Below are 23,305 nucleotides of genomic sequence, written 5' to 3' on the forward strand. Positions count from 1 at the left end.
TTACTTAAATTGGCATTTGCATTTTCATAATTCAGTTGAAATTCATATGTCTTATTTTTCCCATCACACTCCAACATCAAAGTATGCCCTTTAAAAATTTTCACTATTTTGTTTTCAAATACGGCTTTTATCCCTGCTTCCTCTATGCTTCGTATAGAAAATAATTTGCACTTCAGATCCTTGCAAAGTAAAACATTTTTTATCGAACACCTTGAAAATTCCCATTCACTTTGACGTATCCAACAATTGTTCCAGATTTTTCGGCTACCAATAATTACTGGATTATCCAGCTTGTGCAACTCGAAGAAACATCCCTCATCATTGGCCATGTGATCGCTGGCTCCGCAATTAACTATCCATTTCATATTGCTGTTCACTTGACTTGTATAGCATACTTCGTCAGCAATAAAGCGCAAATCGGAATTTGCCACGTTTCCAGATTTCTCAGATTGATCTCGTTTAAATTTGAAAGAGTTTTTCTTTTTATGTCCAAATTTGCCACAATAATGACATTTAAATTTAAATGAAACTTTCATAGCAACACTTTCTTCCACAGGATGTTCATTGCTAGAACACATACGTTTTCTTTCCTCTTCAAGCAAACGATTTTTGACAAAGTCCATTTCAAGACTTTCCGGGTTCAATGTTTCAATTGTTGTTATCACGTTATTGTAGGATTCCGGCAAAGTAAGAAGTAGCAAACAAATGGTATTCAACTTTTCCAACGTAGCTCCCGACGATTTCAGTTGTCGAACAACACTATCAAACTTGAGGAAAAACGAATTCAAATTTTCATTGCTTTCACAGGTCAACAGCTTTTTCCTGAGGAACAATTGATTTGAAATGCTTTTCTTAGCAAACACATTTGATAATGGTTGCAAGATTTCAAAAGAACTTTTGCTGTCCTTTACATATTCCAAATGTGAATACCCAATTCTTCTTATTATCAAAGATTTCGCATTTGCGTCCTTCTTCTTCCATTTAAATTTCTTAGCCTCGACAGTTTCTTGCGAAATAAGTTCTGTGACATCTTTCTGTATCAGTTCCAACAGATCGTGTTAGTTCAAAACCGTTTCCAATCTAAACTTCCAATTATCATAATTCCGACCCTCGAACAAATGCAGTGCGAACATCTCTTCCGCCATATCTGGTCCCATAACCAGATAACTTTCAACAAATTAAAATGTTCAGGGTAATACAATAAAAGGTTTTTATTGAAGAAAAAGTTCAAGAACAAAGCATACTTGATTAAATTAAAATGTAAAAACAAAGTATCAATAACACAAGTATTTAATTGCATATACTAACAATTTTAACTGTACTATTTTTTAATTTTGCCGTTTTTCAATCCAAGCGTTGGGGTTTTTCTGTATTTTATTTATCAATTTTTCAATGGAATTGTTACGGTAACCCTAACAATCTTCTGTTTTATTGTAATAATCTGGCAACTTCATGGCAGCGCAGCTGGCTCAACAGTTTTTGTATTTCTGCACACGCTGAGTCAAGTTGTAACCGTCAACCAATCCACAGCTCTTAAAGACAATTTCATCATACTTGCTTAATTTCCTTTTATTTTTCATTAATATGATTTAAAGTATTGTTTAAATAAATAAATTGATTGTTATGTTTTAAACATCGACTTTCTATTGATCGACCATCTCGTAAGAACATAACAATTGTGGCGACGAGGATTTGTTGAAAGAACCACTGCAACCACAATAGCAATTGTGGCGACGAGAATTTGACGAGGAATTTTCCAAAAAAAACAACAGGAAGGTGCAAGGTGAAATGAAATGAAATGAAGCATACAATCGCACGCACAATAACAATTGTGGTGACTGGAATTGTCAACAGAGGAATTACAAATTGATCAGCACCAACACAGTGGCAGTTGTGGTAAACAAATTTCAGTGGGTTTTCATCAGGAAAAATTGCAAATTATCAGCAGCCTACCCAAAACAATTTGGTGACAGGTATTTCATCAACCACCAACACACACACACACCGTAACAACTGTGGCAAGTCAACATACATATTTGCAGCATTGCAAACACAAGCAGACACTAGAACAGTCTAGAAATGTCGGAAAATGCAAATGTTGTGGAATTACTTTCAAGTCAACAGGATTTGTTAGTTAAACTCACACAACTCATTGCAAACCAAAACACAGATGCGAACACAGTCACGTCATCAATTCCAATTAAGGAATCACCAGTGGCAAAAGCTCAACTCATGGAATCTTTAGCTAACTCCATGATGGAATTTAACTATGAGCCTGATAGTGGTTTATTATTCGATTCTTGGTACAATCGTTACAGACACATCTTTGAAAGAGAAGCCAGTGCTCTGGACGATGCAGACAAAGTTGGTCTCTTATGGAGGAAAATGTCTAATCACATTCATGAACGTTTTACAAATTTTGTTTTACCAAGACAAACCCCATGAACTTTCTTTGGAAGACACACTCAAGCATCTTTCCAAACTGTTTGGCAGAACCGAAACACAAGTAAGTCAACGCTACAAGTGCCTTCAAATATCGAAGATGGAAAACGAAGATTTCAAGGAGTACGCAAGTCGAGTTAATCTTCAATGTGAACTTTTTAAATTAGATGAACTAAACGCAGATCAGTTCAAGTGCTTAATTTTTATACTTGGTCTTAAATCATCCGATGACGGTGAAATCAGAATCCGTTTGTTAAGACACCTCAACGACAGCAATGAAATGGTCAAATTGGAAAAGCTGGTCGATAAGACACAAAGTATATTGGATTTGAAAAGTGACACAGCGTTAATCGAAGAGAAACTGAAACAGTGTTGGTATTGTGGAGAGTTGCATTATGCTAAACATTGTCCATACTCCAATAAGAAATGTCCAACATGTCAACTGATTGGACACAAAGATGGTTTTTGCAACAGCGCTAACAAAGGCGGCAGAGCAAATCAAAACAAACAAAAGAGCAAAGTCAATGCATCAAAATTCCAACAGCAGCAACAACAACAACAAAACAAGGTTCAGTGCAAAATCAGTGTTTGTTGTAAATCAAGTTCAATTCAAGAAATTAAGAAAATACGTCACAGTGAGTATGAATGCAAAACAAGTAAAGTTACAGGTGGACACGGCCTCTGACATAACGATTATTTCAATCTCGACGTGGAAACTTATCGGAGAGCCAGAAGAATTCACTACGACAGACACGGCAAATGATGCAAATGCGAATAAAATCAAATTATTGGCAACATTTTCGAAATATCCAAGATTGTGGACTGCTATATTTCAAATATACAAAACCTGGATATCCTTGGCATAAACTGGATTGAGAAATTAAATTTGTGGGATATACCAATTTCAGCATGGTGTCATCAAATAAATTTCAATGATGAAATTTCAAATTTAAAAACGGCATTCAAGGAAGTGTTTGAAAACAGCTCATTGGGCCTTTGCACTAAGAATGTTCGTTTCCACCCCAGCTCGAACGGTCTAGCCGAAAGGTTTGTCGACACTTTCAAACGAGCACTCAAGAAAATGGAAAAGGAAGGAACGACAGCGGAAATCCTTCAAAGATTCTTAGAGGTATACAGATCCATACCAAACTCAAATTCGCCAAAAGGTGCATCGCCAGCGGAAGCATTTTTAGGACGCAAGATGAGAACCATATTTGACGCTCTTAAACAGCCTTCATCATCGCTTCTAGAAAGGAACCTGAAAATGGAGAATCAGTACAACTGCAAACATGGAACTAAGTCAAAATCGTTCAAGCATGGAAATCTTGTTTATGCAAAGGAGTTCAAAGGAAATAAGTAATTTTGGGTACCTGGAGAAATTCTAAGCAGAATAGGCTACGTCACAGAAACAGTGATATGGATAGGGAATCGGAAGAAGATAATTAAAGCACATTCAGATCAGCTTCGAACCAGGATAGCAGATGTGCAACCATCACCAGACAACACATTATCTCTGGACATTCTACTTCAAGATTTCGAGATTCGACCAACATCAGAAGAAAACTCACCTCTTGTATTACCTTCTAATGTTTCGACATCATCACCGCAGCCAACGGATGAGTTCATTACTCCTCCAACTTCACCAATCAAAAACCAACCAAAAATTATCACCCAAAGAAGACAACCTGTAGAACCAATCTGCAGGAGCCCGGTTCAAACTTAAAAGGGGAGATGTTACGGTAACCCTAACAAGCTTCTGTTTTATTGTAATAATCTGGCAACTTCATGGCAGCGCAGCTGGCTCAACAGTTTTTGTATTTCTGCACACACTCTGAGTCAAGTTGGGACCGTCAACCAATACACATCTCTTAAAGACAATTTCATCATACTTGCTTAATTACCTTTTATTTTTCATTAATATCATTTAAAGTATTGTTTAAATAAATAAATTGATTGTTATGTTTTAAACATCGACTTTCTATTGATCGACCATCTCGTAAGAACATAACAGGAATGCATTTGCAAGATATGATATAATCAAATGAAAAACAAAACACGGTTTTTATTTACGAAATATCGATAAGTAATTTAAATAAAAACAAAAAGACCTCAAGCTTAAATTTAGGAAACAGGAAAATTTAATACGACAGTCTACTATAAAAATAACAGCATTTAATTTTTTTGTAATAATTTTTTTTGAAACATTTTATATTACTTTCTCCGGAGTCAAAGTGGAGAAAATTATAAAATGTTTCAAAAAAAATAAAAAAAAAATCTAAAAATTGCTCAACTCCGACTCCGTGGTGGTGGTGGGCTTTGTGCCACTTTCTCCCTTATATACATGTCATGGGATCCACAATTTATCAACCTGTTCCTTAGCATATGGTTTATCCAGTTTCTTAGGACCCGGTCCACCCGATTCTCCTCTAAGGATTGGGTTAGTACATTGCACATTGTTAAAACCCCCTCGATGTCAATGCATACCGCCAATTTGTACGTCTTAGCATCGAAGGATTTTTCTACTTTATGCACAACCTCGTTCGGGTCTCTAATGACCTTCGCTTGACATAGGCATGCTGTTTGTATTTATTCACAATACGTTTCATGGTTTTAAGTAGAAAGGACGAATGGCTTATAAATCTGTAGGCCTTTGGCCCTCCCCCTCCCACCCTTGCCTCCTGCCAGGCTTTAGATATAAATACCACCCTTGCCTCCAGCCAGCCTTTTAGAGTTTATGCAAGTGCTAAGCAAGCTGTGAAAATAGTTGTTGTTGTTGTAGCAGTTTATTGTTGTCTATCTTTCTGCTTGATTCTGTTGAGTGTCAAGACCCAGGAACTCTGCGACTAAGATGGGGCGCGTCCACAGGGATCTGGGTCTGAGTCGTGTGGGTCTGGCCGGGCAGTTAAACAGGTGACGTGTATCGTGCGGTCCCTGGTTACAATCAGGACATACATCTTGCACGTCGGCATCAATCCTAGCTCTGTGGGAATTGAGGCGGCTGCATCTGCCGGAATGTAATTGAGCCAGAACCACTCTGGTTTGTCAGGGGAGGTCGATTTCTTCGGGTGCAATGGGTGGCGGTCGTTCTCCAAGGACTACATTCAGCCGGTAGCCAATTAACGCGTCTGCTACGGTGTCTGCATGAATGTTGTTCAGACCCGCTTGATATGCCGCTTGATCTAGAGATTCTCTCTTGTAGCGCTGAAACTCACGCTCTAGATCTAAATCCACAAGATGATGATTTGGATGATTTCTGCGATAACAGCCCAAAAGGTATTGCTTAGACAGCATGTAGTTATGTCTTCGCACTGGTAGGACATTTGTCTCCTGATGGAGGTGGTCCACATGAGAACTGAGGAGACAGCCCGTCGCAATTCGGAGGGCGGCATTCTGACAGATCTGAATATTATGCCACTGCGTGTGACAAAGTTGACGAGACCACACTGGCGCTGCATAACTTACCACAGACCGGCCAATTGCTTTGCACGTGGTCAACAAGGTTTCTTTGTCTGCACCCCAAGTGCTGTCAGCAAGTGATTTGAGGACCTTGTTTCTACTTTTGACTTTATCGCAGATTGCTGTGGCATGTGGGGAGAATGTGTAAGAGCTGTCAAATGTGACGCCAAGTATTTTGGGATACTTGATAGTCGGAATCATTTCTTCATCGACCATCACAGTCAGCTCAGTATTCACTTCACGCGTATTTGTAGTGAACAGTGTGGCTGAAGATTTGGTGGCGAATATCTTCAGATTTCTTGCAGCGAAATATGAGGCAAGCTCGTTGAGGTAAACGTTCAACCTATCGCAGATGTCATCAATGGGTGGAGGGCCTGATGCCATGATCGTACAATCGTCCGCATATGATACGATCTCTATGCCGTCTGGAGGGGGTGGAATGGAGGATAGGTAGAGGTTAAACAGTGCCGGAGATATCACCCCACCTTGGGGAACTCCCTGTTTCACTCTACGTTGTTTCGACTTCTTATCCCTAAATTCCACAAATGACTGGCGACCATACAGATAATTCGCGACCCATCGTTTCAGGCCTGGCTGGAGGGACGTGTTGGCGATGTCCTCAAATAATTTGGCATGGTTGACCGTGTCGAATGCCTTCGATAGGTTGATTGAAGCCACGGCAAATGTGTGTGGTGATGGCATGCAAAGCTGTTGTAGTGCTGTGCAGTCTCCAAAATCCATGTTGATGCTCGGCGAATGGAAATTCTCCTACGAGGCTCGGGAGAAGTAATGCCTCAAGCGTCTTTGCCACTGGTGAGAGAAGGGAGATCGGTCTGTACGACTCCCCCAAACTCGGGTCTTTTCCAGGCTTCAGTAGCGGGATAACTCTGCCCATTTTCCAGACATCGAGAACTATAAGAGTGTTCAATGACAGGTTGAGGACAGTGGTAAGGTACTCAACTCCAGGTGAATCCAGATTCTTCAGCATCAATGTAGAGATTCCGTCGGGGCCAATGCCTTGGAGGATTTGGCGCCACGGATTACATTCGTAACTTCGCTTACGGTAAATTGTGATGGCTGTTCATCGGCTCGGAGACCACGAACACGGCGAATGACTCTCCTCCTTGCCCTGTCTCTCTCGGGATGCACAATAAATTGACGGTGAAACAACCTGGCGCATCTCTTCGGATCAGTCACGGTTATCTCGCCAAAAGTGACTGAGGTCCTGTCGTCCCGTCTACCGGGGTTCGAGAGAGACTTAACAGTGGCCCATAGTTTGCCTACACTGGTGCCTAGGTTACATTGCTCCAAGTGTTCCAGCCACAAATTCCGCTTATGTTCGTTGACTACCCTGTTTATTTCCAGATTCAGCTTGCTGATTCTGGGGTTAGCGGGGTCCATAGCACGAATCCCATCACGCTCGTCTGCGATTACCACTGCTTGCGGTGGGAGATTGGGTCGCACTTGGGGTATTCGACCGGCTGGTATAAAGCGAGCGGCTGCTGCGTTTATGATGTCTCGGAATTTCTTCTCGGCCACTAGCACATCCGAGAGGGGGTGGCAGTTCACTGAAGCGGCGATTGGTATACTCTCTGAAGCCAGTCCAATCGTCCTTATTATAATTGATAAACGTCCGGCGCTCAGAGGTTATGAAGTCGGGTGGTCGGTCGATGGTGAGAATTATGGGGAGGTGGTCTCACCCCAAAGAGATGACGGCTTGCCAGGAGACGTCACTCAGGAGGTCAGGGGATGCAATTGAGATATGTGGCGAACTGCTGCACCTCCTCGTAATCCTAGTGGGGGCATCCTCATTCACCGTGCATAACGTGGAGCTATGTATCTGCTCTGCCAAAGCTATGCCACGCTGGTCGTTACCTAGGGGAGAATGCCATGACGTGTGATGCGCATTAAAATCCCACAGAACCAGACGATTATGGCCAGATAGCAACCCACCTATGTCGGGGTTGTAAGCCTGGCCATTAATCGGGACACAGTTACCAACCGGCGGTATATACATATATCTCTATCTCGGCAGTACCAGACCTGACTGCTACCCCCATACATTCCATGTAGGGGTCACTAGCGTCAAGCGCAGGCGAGATAGGTCTATACTGCACGGAATGGTGTATAACGAAGGCCAATCCCCCACCTCCATTCCTTGAGCGATCCTTACGTAGCACATTGTAACCGTGACAACTGTGCAAGCTGCAGGTGTTGGTCAGCTTTGTCTTCTGGATCGCTGCGACCAATATGCTCTTCCGACTCATAAAATCTACGATCTCATCGATCTTGCCACGAAGTTCGATGCAGTTTAACTGCAAGAACGATACACTTCCCGGCACTGGCCTGGCAATATTAGGGCTAGGATGCTGTCGTTGCATAAATTGCCGTACGGGATAGGTCGGGGGTCATATAGTCCGACGACGGGGACCCCGAAGGCGACGACGACGCTTGTGACCCACTGCTGGCTATGTTCGCACAGCACCTTGCGACATAGCTAGTATGACTATACTCCCGTAGTGAAGTTAGGCCAGAGCAAGAACGGAAATGTACCCACTCCATGCACCGGTTACACCTCACCGACACCGAGCAATGATGAAGGCGGTTCTGGCAAACCGAACAGAACCAGGGTCCGGGGTTCTTTTCAATCCCGGCACGGACCAGAAGCGTGCGGAGAAGGCACTCCGGGATATGGCTCTCCCATAACGGAAAAAGACGGACACGTACACTGAGGCGGCAGCCCTTGCCGATGAGGATTCCATCGGGTCAATCCGGTGCGTACAACCGGCTGCCATGGGATTGGTGAAAATAGTGACCAGATGGGGCGCAAATAATCGGCTTCATTCTGTAGAATCGCCGGAAATATATCATCAGGTCCGGGTGATTTAAATAATGATTTGAAGCTCCTCAAGGCTTCCTTGACCATAAAGTCCGTTATGACAAACCTTCGATCAACCTCATTATTCCAATATTCCGGTATCTCCGTGAGTCCCATCGTATCCTGTGGAAAATGTGGTTTCTTAAAAGCTTCAACATGCCCTCCGTTGTCTCTGCTCTCACTCCCATGTCGTCTACTAACATTTCAGTTTGAACATGGATTTTTGAGAGAAACTTTTTCATATTGGCGGCATCATTAACGCTATCGACCTGTTCGCAGAAAAGCTTTAAGGAGGCACGTTTTGCGGCTCTGGTAATCTTATTGTATTCCTTGAGCCGTGTGTAATACACATCCCAATCTACTTCTGCTTTTTTACGATGTGCTCTATTGTAAAGTCGTACCTCTTTCCCAATGTTGAGAATCTCCACGGGCTGATTTCATTTCTCGAAAGGAAATCTTTTTTCGAAAGACGCCACTATTGCAGTCTTAATCTTGTTGACATTGTCGTTAATGTTTTCTATGCTTGGACATTTCCTATTAGTTTTGCCTTCCTCACCAGTCGTTCCTGCTCCGACGTGGATAGTGGTGTTGGAGAGTCGAAAGTCAGAAAAGGGAAGCCAGGTATGCTCCACCGTCTCCCTGTGTCATCGCTGTTGCATCCGACGTTGACAACTCTAGGAAAAATATATATGTAATATAAATTTGTATGGCAAATAACGCAAGTCCTCGCCCGAGTGCCAGTGTTAGCATGGAATAATTGGTAGTTGATATGGTTCAGTCCAGAAACTTTGTTCCGTTCTTACCCTTGCTGATTTTCTACATCAAAGCGTGGGTAACTGTCTCGCTCCGATAGATGTTTATATGAATGACCTCAATCGTTCCTCCTTCAGTAAATGGGATTCTTGGGGTGGGTGATGATCACATATTTCAAAATATAGAATATCCGAATCTTGAAAGAGTCGGTGATGGTTCCGTCGTCGGATCCCTTTTCGTATTGAGTCTCCCATATCTCCACTGGCTTCTTAGCCTCCATTTCGTGCCCCGGATTGCTTTCTCGGTCTCCTTGTGAGCTTAGCAAAGCCCTTGCTGAGGACGAACTGCTCATGCCTCTGGTTTATCCGTCTCTTCCCCACTTGTAAGTAAGTGTGCTTGAAGTATTACTCTCGACTACAAGTGCCAATGCACCCACACCTATAAGAGGGGTGGGCAACAATGCCACCACCGCAGCTGTTGGATTTTCGGAGTCCATTTTGAGCCTACTCCTGAAAGGTTTTAACATTTTTGCGTAATAGGTAGTACCTATTCCAAGAAACAGATATTTTTCTATGAGGGGCGAAATGAAAGCATTTTATTTATATATATTATATTTCTATATATTCATTCAGGTTCCTCAAAATAAAAAAAATATTATATTTATGTACGATATTTATATAGAGAAATTATTGAATATTAAATTCGATATAAATATAAAAGTTTGCACAAAATCTCTTTTCATTACAGGAATCTATGGTCTTGCGTCATCATAATGAAGCTGAGAGTTTACACGCGGTGCAAGTAATGGATTGGGAATCTGCTTTAAAAAAGTTCGAACTATTAGATCTTGATAACCAACCTTGTATTGATAGTGAACACGTCCCTATAGTCCATGTTAGTGATGACTTCGACCTTTTGCCAGCATAAATAAAAAGCTATAAAGAAAAACATCAGTTGCTGTATTTCACATAAGTAAAATGTGTTTAAAAAGAAAAATAAATGACAGAGGGTGTAATTACTAAGGAATTAAATTCTACAAAGGCTGGTTCTATGTTCGCAAATAGATTAACAATAAACAAGATAAACAAAGGATAAATGAAAAGAATTGATTTTCTAATTGAATTGAATGTTGGAGACCACAGTAGAAGTATATGTGTTAAATTTCAGCCAAATCGAATAAGAATCGGGCCTTTTAGGGGCTCAAGAAGTAAAATAGGGAGATCGGTTTATAGGGGAGCTGTTTCAGGCTAAAGACCGATTCAGACCATATTTGACACGTAGCGAAACACGTCATGCAAAATTTCAGCCAAATCGGATACCCCCGTCCTATGGTGGAGGGTATAACAACACATAACGCAATCTGAAATCAACTCAGCAATAGCGCTCGGCACACTCTTATGAGTCATGCACTCATTTGCACGATTGGATGTTTGTTCGTTTCAATGATTCGTCGTGTAGCATCGTTTGTCTAATCCATTTCGTTAATGGCCTTGTTATAGATAACAGAATGAGGGCAGTAGAGAGACAAGAAGCACCTAAAATGGCATAAAAGAGCAGAAACATTAATTCAAATATTGGGTTGCCCAAAAAGTAATTGCGGATTTTTCATATAGTCGGCGTTGACAATTTTTTTCACAGCTTGTGACTCCGTAATTGCATTCTTTCTTCTGTCAGTTATCAGCTGTTACTTTTAGCTTGCTTTAGAAAAAAGTGTAAAAAAGTATATTTGATTAAAGTTCATTCTAAGTTTTATTAAAAATGCATTTACTTTCTTTTAAAAAATCCGCAATTACTTTTTGGGCAACCCAATAATAGTGACGATGGTGCGGTGTTGCTTCAGAAACGATCAGGGATGACAAAATTGTTAACTAGTTTTGTTGATATTTTTAAACAGGGTTTTCGTTGAGAGGATTGAAAACGTCGCACATAAAGCTGATTTTTCAGCTTGTATATACTATATTACACAAGAAAATCTTGTTCTCCAAAAATAGTAGACTTGGTCTTATATGAATTGAGAAATGCGTGCGTGTATACATCTGGAAAACATAAATAGGAGATAGATACTTATCTCCAAAACCCATAAGAGAAAAAGAAAATTGTGCAAATTGTAAAAAAGTCGCACTATTGGAGAAATAGTCGCAGAAAAGTTGAAATTTCAGAAGATTGCAAAAAAGTCATTCGACTCTAATATGGTCGAAAATTCCGACATTGTTCGCACAACGGTAAAACTGCTTCTAAAGATGTTTGAATGTTTATTAAAAATTAAGACCAAGACAAACTGTAAGTAGGTTTGGTAAGAGTGGCAATCCTTTACAGACTCACTTAGACCATTTTAAGTCGATTGTGATACCACAGTAGCGACAGACCAAGGCTTCTGGCGTGAATCGAACCCACGACCCCTGCACTGGTAATCCAAGCACGCTACCGACTAGACTACCGGAGCGCCTGTAAGTAAGTTGGCGAACATTTTAACAAAATAAATGTAAAATAAAATATATTTAAAACCCGAAAGTAATATTACGTGGAATAAAAATGGATAAATCTTTTATGAAAGCCATTTTTCAAATTTATGGTTTGAATTTAATCTGAATTAAAAATTAGAATAGAATTAAACAAAATTTTAACTAAAGTTGCACGAAAACTGTATATAAAAATTGAAAATTTCCAATGAAATAGCCTTTTTGAAAATATTAAAAAAAATTGTTAATGCTATTTGGAATTGCAACGGCTAATTTCAATAAATATACATATATTTTAACAGCAAGAAATTGTGGCAGTTTGTTCAGGGCTGTCGAGCGTGGTTAATATGGTAATTGTATCATAGATGCGTTTTCGCTATTAATGCGATTCAAATACAACATAGCAACGCACGGCCCTTGAAGCCATCACACCTAATATGGTTGAAAAGTCCTAACCAAAGACGAAACGCGTCCCATAGTGGTTGTTGTTGTTGTTGTAGCAGTTTATTGTGTTCTATCTTTCATCTGCTTGATTTTGTTGAGTGTCAAGACCCAGTAACTCTGCGACTACGATGGGGTGCGTCCACAGGTATCTGGGTCTGACCGGGCAGTTAAACAGGTGACGTGAATCGTGCGGTCCCTGGTTACAATCGGGACATTCATCTTGCACGTCGGCATTAATCCTAGCTCTGAAGGAATTGAGGCGGCTACATCTGCCGGAACGTAATTGAGCCAGAACCACTCTGGTTTGCCGGGGGAGGTCGATTTCTTCAGGAGCAATGGGTGGCGGTCGTTCCCCAAGGACAACATTCACCCGGTAGCCGTTTACCGCATCTGCTACCGTGTCTGCGTGAATGTTGTTTAGACCTGCTTGATATGCCGCTTGATCTAAAGGTTCTCTCTTGTAGCGCTGAACCTCACGCTCTAGATCATGTAGATTTACCTTAGCGCTTCTGGGCGGTGCATATCTATCCACAAGATACCAAAAGGTATTGCTTGGACAGCATGTAGTTATGTCTTCGCACTGGTAGGATCTTTGTCTCCTGATGCAGGTGGTCCGCATGAGAACTGAGGAGACAGCCCATCGCAGTTTGGAGGGCGGCATTCTGACAGATCTGAATATTATTTCATCGCGTGTCACAGAGCTGATGTTACCACACCACACTGGCGCTGCATAACTTTCCACAGACCGGCCAATTGCTTTGTACGTGGTCAACAAGGTTTCTTTGTCTGCACCCCAAGTGCTGCCTGCAAGTGACTTGAGAACCTTGTTTCTACTTTTGACTTTATTGCAAATTGCTGTGGCATGTGGGGAGAATGCGTTAGAGCTGTCAAATGTGACGACAAATATTTTGGGACATTTGATGGTCGGAATCATTTCTCCATCGACCATCACCGTTAGCTCGGCATTCACCTCACACGTATTTGTAGTGAACAATGTGGCTGAAGAAAAATGCGAAATATGAGTCAAGTTTGTTAAGGGCGACGTTCAATCTATCGCGGAAGTCAACAATGTGTAGGTGCCTAATGCCATGATCGTACAATCGTCCGCCTATGATACGATCTCTATGCCGTCTGGAGGGAGTGGAATGAAGGATAGGTAGAGGTTAAACAGTGCCAGAGATATCACCCCGCTTTGGGGGACTCCCTGTTTCTCTCTACGGTTCTTCAACTTTTTATCCGTAAATTCCACAAATGACTGGCGACCACACAGATAATTCGTGACCCACCACTTCAGACCGTGCTGCTTACAAAATCCCAAATTGTTTTACATGCCTCTCCCCTTAGTTGGCTTATGTCTGGTATTGTGTCCGCACCTAAGTGCCGGTGTCTATTTGCCGCAAAAGCCGGACAATGACTTAGGAAATGTTCCAACTTCTCATTGTCTTCCACGCATGCCCTACACATGCTATCACTCGCCACACCGATTTTGCGTAAGTGAGATCATAGTCCGCTATGGCTCGGCACCCAAACAATGCGGATCGTTCCATTCTCAGAGAAGGCGTTAATTTCTTTCTTACACTCCAGAACACGCATTCCGTGATCGCCCGGATCTCCGCCTACAGGACCGTATAATTGTCAGTCGGTCTAAAACATATCTCAGTCCCTGGGTTCTAAATGAAGTCCCCCAGGTGGAATCGGCTCTTGCTTAAATACTGAGTGTCTATATTGCTTGATACGGAAAGGCGAGTTATTGGCGCCAATGGCCATCATGTTCCCACGGCGATCGGTAGTATAGATCGGAACGAGCTTGGTCACCTACAAGAGCTTGACGAGGATTCACATGCAAATGTGGCTACAACAACGAGGGTTCCGTCAATCCAAGACTGTGCCGTTGGCAGCGGTGCCTCGCACTTGACCTCAAGTGTCGTCTCAGGTATCCGATTGGAAACCTTTTCCATTCCCACTAGGTTTCAGATCGTCGCCTCGATTATACCGCAATGGTATGACCTGGTCCTATCCCCAATTCTGACTCTCACTTAATCTCTATGTCTATGGGTCTGATATCTAAAATAGTCTCCAGTGTCCTAGTGGCGAGGTCCTCATCGCTCCGCCACTATCAAGACAACACGTTCTCTGAACATGTTGTATTATCCTCACGTTGGACTTTTTCTCCATCGCAGTCCACCAAACTACTGAGGCGTAACTAAGTATCGGTCTAATCACGCTTCTGTAAAGCCAGTCGACTTTCCTTGGATTAATGTCCCATTTCGAGCCTACGGCCCGACTACATAGTGCCCAACATTTGTGAGCCTTCTCGGTACTCTCCTGAATGTGAGACTTTCATTTCTGTTTCCTGTCCAAGACCAAGTATTTGACCTTGTCAGATATCGAAATCGTTCTGCTGAGGAAACGTGGTACGACAAATTCACCCACCCCGTCTTCTGCGTGAACGGCAGATTTCAGTCTTCTCTGGGTTAACATTGAGACCCCTAGGTCTAGCCCAGTCGTGGGCCATCTGCAAGGCCCCTTTGGCTCTTCTACATAGCTCGTTCGGATCCTTACCCGTTAGAAGTATTATTACATCGTCTGCATAGCAGACGGGTTCAAATCCTCCCCAGTCATCATCCGTAATCGGTCATTTATGGTGGTCACCCTTAGGAGTGGCGATAAAATGCCTTCTGTGGCGTGCCTTGTGTCACTTTATATTTATGCCATGGGACACACAATCTATCCACCTGTTCCTCCTCAGGTTTATCCAGTCTCCAGCGACGGGGTCCATCAGATACTGGTCTAAGAATTGGATCAGTGTGTCGGTCCACACATTGTTAAAGCCTTCTCTATGTCAATGCACACCGCCAGGGTGTATGTTTTGGCATCGAAGGATTCTTCTATTTTAAGCACAGCTTCATTCAGGGCAGTCTCCATCGACCTTCCCTTGACATAAGCATGCTGTTTGTTTTTGAGCAATTCGTTGGATGTCCTACTCTTTATCATGGTGTCCACAATACGTTCCATGGTTTTGTGTAGAAAGGACTAAGGTTTATTGGTCTGTGGGTCTTTGGTGTCATATGCATTGCCGGGCATGGATATAAATACCACCCTTGCTTCTCCTAGGTTTTCGGAGTAATTCCAAGTCCTAGGCCTCCTGGAAAATGCGTTTTCATCAAAAGCCTCAACATGTCCTCCGTTGTCTCTGCTCTCACTCCCATGTCGGCTACTAACGTTTCAGTTTGGACATGGCGTTTTGAGAGAAACTTTTTCATCTTGGCGGCGTCAATAACGCTATTATTGACCTGGTCTCAGAAAAGCTTCCACGAGGCACGTTTTGCCGCTCTGGTTGTTGTTGTTGTTGTTGTAGCAGTTTATTGTGTACTATCTTTCGTCTGCTTGATTCTGTTGAGTGTCAAGACCCAGGAACTCCGCGACTAAGATGGGGTGCGTCCACAGGGATCTGGGTCTGAGTCGAGTGGGTCTGGCCGGGCAGTTAAACAGGTGACGTGTATCGTGCGGTCCCTGGTTACAGTCGGGACATACATCTTGCACGTCGGCATCAATCCTAGCTCTGTGGGAATTGAGGCGGCTGCATCTGCCGGAACGTAATTGAGCCAGAATCACTCTGGTTTGCCGGGGGAGGTCGATTTCTTCGGGTGCAATGGGTGGCGGTCGTACTCCAAGGACTACATTCACCCGGTAGCCAGTTAACGCGTCTGCTACCGTGTCTGCATGAATGTTTTTCAGACCCGCTTGATATGCCGCTTGATCTAGAGGTTCTCTCTTGTAGCGCTGGACCTCACGCTCTAGATCATGTAGATCTACCTTAAGGCTTCTGGGCGGTGGGTATCTATCCACAAGATGATGATTTGGATGATTTCTGCGATAACAGCCCAAAAGGTATTGCTTAGACAGCATGTAGTTATGTCTTCGCACTGGTAGGATCTTTGTCTCCTGGTGGAGGTGGTCCACATGAGAACTAAGGAGGCAGCCCGTCGCAGTTCGGAGGGCGGCATTCTGACAGATCTGAATATTATTCCACTGCGTGTCACAAAGCTGACGTGACCACACTGGCGCTGCATAACTTACCACAGACCGGCCAATTGCTTTGTACGTGGTCAACAAGGTTTCTTTGTCTGCACCCCAAGTGCTGCCAGCGAGTGACTTGAGGACCTTGTTTCTACTTTTGACTTTATTGCAGATTGCTGTGGCATGTGGGGAGAAAGTGTAGGAGCTGTCAAATGTGACGCCAAGTATTTTGGGACACTTGATGGTCGGAATCAATTCTCCATCGACCATCACAGTCAGCTCAGAATTCACCTCACGCGTATTTGTAGTGAACAGTGTGGCTGAAGATTTGGTGGCGGATATCTCCAGATTTCTTGCAGCGAAATATGAGGCAAGCTCGTTGAGGTAGACGTTCAACCTATCGCAGATGTCATCAATGGGTGGGGGCCCTGATGCCAAGATCGTACAGTCGTCCGCATATGATACGATCTCTATGCCGTCTGGAGGAGGTGGGATGGAGGAAAGGTAGAGGTTAAACAGAGCCGGAGATATCACCCCGCCTTGGGGAACTCCCTGTTTCACTCTACGGTGTTTTGACTTCTTATCCCTAAATTCCACAAATGACTGGCGGCCACACAGATAATTCGCGACCCAACGTTTAAGGCCTGGCTGGAGGGACGTGTTGGCGATGTCCTCAAATAATTTGGCATGGCTGACCGTGTCGAATGCCTTCGATAGGTCCAATGCCACGAGGACCGTCCTATCACATGGCCTGGGTTGATTGAAGCCACGGCAAATGTGTGTGGTGATGGCATGCAAAGCTGTTGTTGTGTTGTGCAGTCTCCGAAATCCGTGTTGATGCTCGGCGAATGGAAATTCTCCTACGAGGCTCGGGAGGAGTAATGCCTCAAGCGTCTTAGCCACTGGTGAGAGAAGGGAGATCGGTCTGTACGACTCCCCCAAACTCGGGTCTTTACCAGGCTTCAGTAGCGGGATCACTCTGCCCATTTCCAGACATCGGGAACTATAAGAGTGTTCAATGACAGGTTAAGGACAGTGGTAAGGTACTCAACTCCAGGTAAATCCAGATTCTTCAGCATCAATGTAGAGATTCCGTCGGGGCCCAACGCCTTGGAAGATTTGGCGCCACGGATGACATTCGTAACTTCGCCCACGGTAAATTGTGATGGCTGTTCATCGGCTCGGAGACCGCGAATACGGCGAATGGCTCTCCTCCTTGCCCTGTCTCTCTCGGGATGCACGATAAATTGACGGTTGAACAACCTGGCGCATCTCTTCGGATCAGTCACGGTTAACTCGCCAAAAGTGACTGTGGTCCTGTCGTCCCGTCTACCGGGGTTCGAGAGAGACTTAACAGTGGCCCACAATTTGCCTGCACCGGTGCCTAAGTTACATTGCTCCAAGTGTTCCAGCCACTTGGAGCAATGTAACTTAGGCACCGGTGCCGCTCTGGTAATCTTATTATATTCATTGAGCCGTGTGTGGTACACATATACAAAATATACATACATAATATCCTTCCGCTTTGACGTGCTCTTTTATAAAGTCTGCCGACCTGTTTCCTAATGTTGTGAATCTCTCTGGCCATTCAGGGTTTTTATTGGACTGATTTCCTTTCTCGATGAGGACAACTATCTTCGAAAGACTCCACTAGTGCAGTCGTAATCCAGTTGACATTATCGTCAATATCTTCTATGCTTGGACAATCTAAATTATCTTGCCCATGTCTTCTTCTGAGTTGGCTTTCAACTTATAACAGAGCTTAGCGGGTTCGGCTCTGGCCGTGCTGATCTTAACCTAATGTATCGATGGTCAGAGAAAGAGAGGTCCATGGTGTAGTGTGCAAGGGTCTAGTATGAGCAAAACTCCACATAAATGTCTATAGATGAAACAAAACGGCATGGCACGCATATTTCACCGGCCTTATTGCTCGTCGGATGGGGGGGATCTTGCCAATGTTCATCGTTTAATTTTACCAACTACCAGCTTTAATGTTAATGCGTGCACGAATGATAGCAAAACCAAAGCAAAAGAAAGTCAGATAGAATAGACAAATACACAAAGTATAAGGGGGGTCACAACACCAGAGGATCTATTTCCGACATCATTCGATCGACTGTGCTAAGGTGTAAGCTGCACAGCATGCCCTCCCTTCCTGTTTACCAAAAGCATCCAAAGAAATCGCTTCTTGGTTGGTAAACCCATAATATTTACCCTACCTTCCTTTACCGACCCTACAAATCAAACTCAAAGGTTTGGGCTTACTCCATATTTAACAAATTCATTAAATTTATTAAGAAAAAGTTCATTATCAAATCCGGTCGCTCACTATAGAGATGAATCACATCATACTTTAAAAACAGACAAAAAAAATATAATAAAAGAAATATTAAAGTCAAGGCTAACAACCAATTTTTTTGTATATCTAAGTTGATCCTTTAATTTACTAAAATTATTTTCATAACTCTAAAAAAAAACTAATCATTTAACTTAAATCTCAAAACTTAACAAGAAGGGTTAAAAAAAAAACACGGCATGAAAAAAAATATTTATATAATATATCAAATAAGAATCAATAGGCGAGTTTATTTGAATTCATAGCACGGCAGAAAAAAAACTAAATCGGCTGTGAAACAAACTTCATTTAAAAGGATCATTATGAAAAAAATGATATGTAGCTGTGTGAGTGTATTTCCATTTGTACTTCTGTTAAAGTAAAACAGCTGTGAGTGCATTGACCCCTTTTTTCCCTTACTTCATTTTTTTCCTCTAATCACACATACATCAACACAACCCACTCGGTTGTATAAAACGAAAAACTAATTTTAAATCGCGAAGTTTTGACTAATATGCAGCCAAATTTCAATAAAAATGGTATCAAATGTAAAAACAATATTTTATAGGCATACTGGGCTAGATATGTCAATGATCAAAAGGCACAAAACGTACATTCATATAAAAAATATTGCCAAAAAAAAATGTATCAAAGCTATTTCAATCGAAGCAGTGCTTTTCAGACCCAAGAACATTTTCTGAGAGTCTTGTTAACAGCGAATCAACATAGTTAACAGAGGTTCCAATAGCATGTTAACACTTTAGCATTGACATATCCACCAGCACAGAATCAGATATATATGTATATGCAGGATATTTAACTGAACAAACACAAACAGATCATCTGAAAGTTGCCAACTTGCAAAAATTCCAATTTAAAAATTATGGGGGAAGATTTAAAACATTTTTAAATTAATTTAAAAGAAAAAAATTATTTAATTTGACAAAAATTACCTGAGAGAGGTAACGGCATCTCTCTCACTCTCCGAAAAAAAATAAATCTGTTTGGCTTTGCTCAGTGGTAGTATAACAGTTTGCACTTACTTGGTTTTTGTTGGAGCTCCCACGTTGAAAGGCCTTTCGAGGGGTGAGGGGTTATTAAAACAAACCAGCAAACTCCAGCCAATTGCAAGTTTTTAACAAAATACGCGGCATACACAAAAAATCACTTTTTTCAATATAGTCTTTAACATTTGATACGATTCACTCTATCGGTTTTTTTTTATATTCGCCTTTTTCTAAAACATTGGATTGCCAAACTACTTTTACCAAAAAAAACTCTCAATTAGGCATTAACTTTTTGTTTCACTTCCGATTCGGTTCTCCATCTCTGCCTTACAAATGAGCAAAAATTAAACTATATAACACTTGAGGCAAATTACATGGGCAAAAATACGGAAAAATAATTATTTTTTTAAGGTCTTTTTTTTAGCAAGTTACAAAACCTAAGAATTAGCACGCAAGAGTTTTTTTTCCTTTTCGAGAGTGATTTTTCAACCAAAACGCGTTTGTTTCGATTCCCGAAAAACAAAAACTAAATGAGTTGCACCAATCCCGACGGCTCTTTTTTTTTCTTGTACTTGAAACCAAGACAAACGATCCATTTAAAACACCAGAATCCACTGATCAAAAAAAAATGAAAAGACTTTTGTTAGACTCTCTCAGGCAGCCAAATCTGCACAGCAGAAACAGAGAAATCCATATGAGCACAGGGAAAGGGGGAATCCTAGAATCAGAGAAACAAGGCCCACAGAACAATGAGTTCTCAAAAGAAATTGAGAAATTGTTTAGAAAAAATGCCACCTTACCAAATGTATTAATCCAGGAGTTAAATGATCACAGGGGACCAACACTCCAGCTTTGGGGATAAAACCCTCAGCAAAAAGAAAATGCAGGAAACCAACACTTGCAACAATTATTTACCCGCGATTTTATAAATAAACATCGATTCTGCAGGACAATAAAAAAATAAAAATTGAGGAGAACTGCCACCAACAAAAAAAAATTTAATCCCTTTTTTACTAAAGCAAGGATAACGCTTTTACACTTTTAAAGAATCTCAAGTCCTTTACGACACAAAAACTTAAACTTTTGGGTGCACACGGTTGCAAGGTTGGAGCAAAATGGATCTCAAATCAGTCTGCTACCACCTTTTGTAGCCTTGACCTAAACAATGGGGCAAATTGCTGAATTACTACCACAAATTAAAATTCTCAAAACCAAAAATGTCTTCTTTTACATACATGCCACAAATACAATAATAATCCATTTGTGAGTGTATGGGAACTCCAATGCGAAAGAAAAGCTACAAAGAACATAGAAAAGAAGTTAACATTCACCACTATGGCTAAGGGGAAATTATAGCAACTTTTCAATATGGAGACAAAGTGCTCTAAACCTATGATTTGGTCGGACTTATATGTGTGGATGTTAACAACCAAAACCATTTTCCACCTTATCCAATAGTTGTCAAAAAAAAAGAAAACCAAAAGGAAAAAAAATTAAACAACTCATTTGAACTTTGATGTGATCAAATGATCAAAAAAAAGAAAACAAATGAAATGAAACAAACAAAAAAAAAAAAAATAAATAAATAAAAAATATAAATGTATAAAGAAACACTGCTGCCGGTATTCGAACCCACGCTCACCGGTTCGTAGGCTGTAACGCTTCCCCTAGGCTACCGCCTATGATGCGTCTCTGTTAGCTAAGTGATTATAACACATGATCACACTAAGCTTTGAATCATCAACAGCGGTCAATGTAAGTGAATCCAACTGTAACAGTGCTACAAGGAAGAAGAAGAAGAAAAACAGCATAGGCAAAGCTCCAAATATGTTCCAATAAGGGAACAACATGAGACAAGCAATCACAACAACAAAAATACTCTAGCATCCACATTGTATGTTAACTCGCGTTGGGGTTGGAAAAAAAACAGGAATGTCCATATCTATTATCAGGCGGGCCAATTCCAAGAAATATATTCATATTGGGTACATCGACATGCGCCACTACAAATACCCCCCGCCAAAATCAGGCTTAATGGACAACTTGGAGATTAAGTCTGATACCGCATGGAGATGTAATCTATTGCCTCATATCTTTTGCATGATATGTACCAACCAACTTGCCTTGAAGATCTTCAAGTTCATAATAACAAGTACCAATTCTACGACGAACCCTGCATTTAATAAACGTAGGTGCAAGTTTAGCATTGTATCCTTTTTCAAAACTGCTTTGGCTAAAATTTCGCCTGTACACCTCTTGACCAACATTATATGACACTTCACGCGAACGTAGGTTGTATTGTCTTTCATTACGATCATGTTGCACTCTCATCACATTAGCAGCTTTAGATCTAACAACATCAAAGGTGTCCGATCTATTAAATTGTATCGCCCTATCCTCTAAAGCATTCAGTTTTCTTAGCAGTTGGTAAATAGAACCATTAGTCACCATATTTTGACCAAAAACCATAAAATAAGGGGAAGTCCCAATGGCGGTATGTACTGTCGAACGCAAAGCACACGCAATGTGGCTTAGTTTTTCATCCCAATTTTTTTGATCGGGTTTTACATATGCTTTAATAGCAGAAATGACGGATCGGTTCACCCGTTCAGAGGCATTAGCCTGTGGCGAATGAACTGCGGTATAAATATGAGAAATCTTATAAAAATTCAAAAGATCATTAAATTTCTTTGCTTTGAACTGCGTTCCATTATCCGAGATAACGCTCTCTGGTACACCAAATGTGTGAAACAAATCTTCTTCCATATACTTAATAACAGCATCAGCTGTAAACTTTTTAACCGGGCGGAGAAAACAAAATTTTGAAAAATGATCAAGGACAATAAAAATTCCAATATTCCCTGAACTGGATCGAGGGTAAGGTCCTATGAAATCAACATATAAGCGCTGAAAGAATCTATGGGATGAACCAGTGTCACCCATGGGTGGTCTCATAACAACATTAGAGTGCTTTGTACTCTTACAAACTTCACACGAGTTAACATAATTCTTAACATCCCAAACTAAGTTAGGCCAGAAATAGTATCTGCGAATTCTTTCCAATGTTTTATTAATCCCACAATGCGAAGACAAGGGGTCATCATGATGTTTCTGCAATACCTCTGGAACCATACTTTTAGGAATCCATAGCTTCCAAATCATGTCATCAGCAAGCTGTTCTCCAACGGCGTGTTCCGTTCGTCTGTATAAATAACCATCGATAATCTTCAAGTCGGGAGTGGAATCGATATTATCTTCAACCCTTCTCAATAAGTCCTTGTAGTCGTCAGAGGAAAAATGTTCAGATTTTAAATCAACAAAAACCCCGCGTTCATTTCTTATCTCGGACAGACCGCATATTTCGGACAAGTCATCGGTATTCGTACGCGAAAGCGCATCAGGAACTATATTCTGCGACCCTTTTCTATGCTCAATTTTAAACCGGTATCCTTGAAGCTTCAAGGCCCATCTAGCTAGCCGCGTGCTTAAGTCAGTTTGGGACATGAGCCAT

At 41.6% G+C, this 23,305-nt stretch overlaps 1 protein-coding gene across 1 annotated transcript in view; it reads left to right on the plus strand.

Annotated features, from left to right (window-relative positions):
• Window positions 1-10,625, plus strand: part of LOC106088933 (uncharacterized) — an 80,909-nt gene extending 70,284 nt beyond the window's left edge. The window contains exon 3 of the mRNA XM_013254648.2: window positions 10,277-10,625. Coding sequence (XP_013110102.2) covers window positions 10,277-10,456 — 180 coding nt within the window. The 3' untranslated portion in view covers window positions 10,457-10,625. The remainder of the gene's footprint in view (window positions 1-10,276) is intronic.
• Window positions 10,626-23,305: the final 12,680 nt, after the last annotated feature.

Source organism: Stomoxys calcitrans, chromosome 1 (assembly GCF_963082655.1).
Source record: "Stomoxys calcitrans chromosome 1, idStoCalc2.1, whole genome shotgun sequence".
In the NCBI taxonomy this organism is placed as follows: Eukaryota; Metazoa; Arthropoda; class Insecta; order Diptera; family Muscidae; genus Stomoxys; species Stomoxys calcitrans.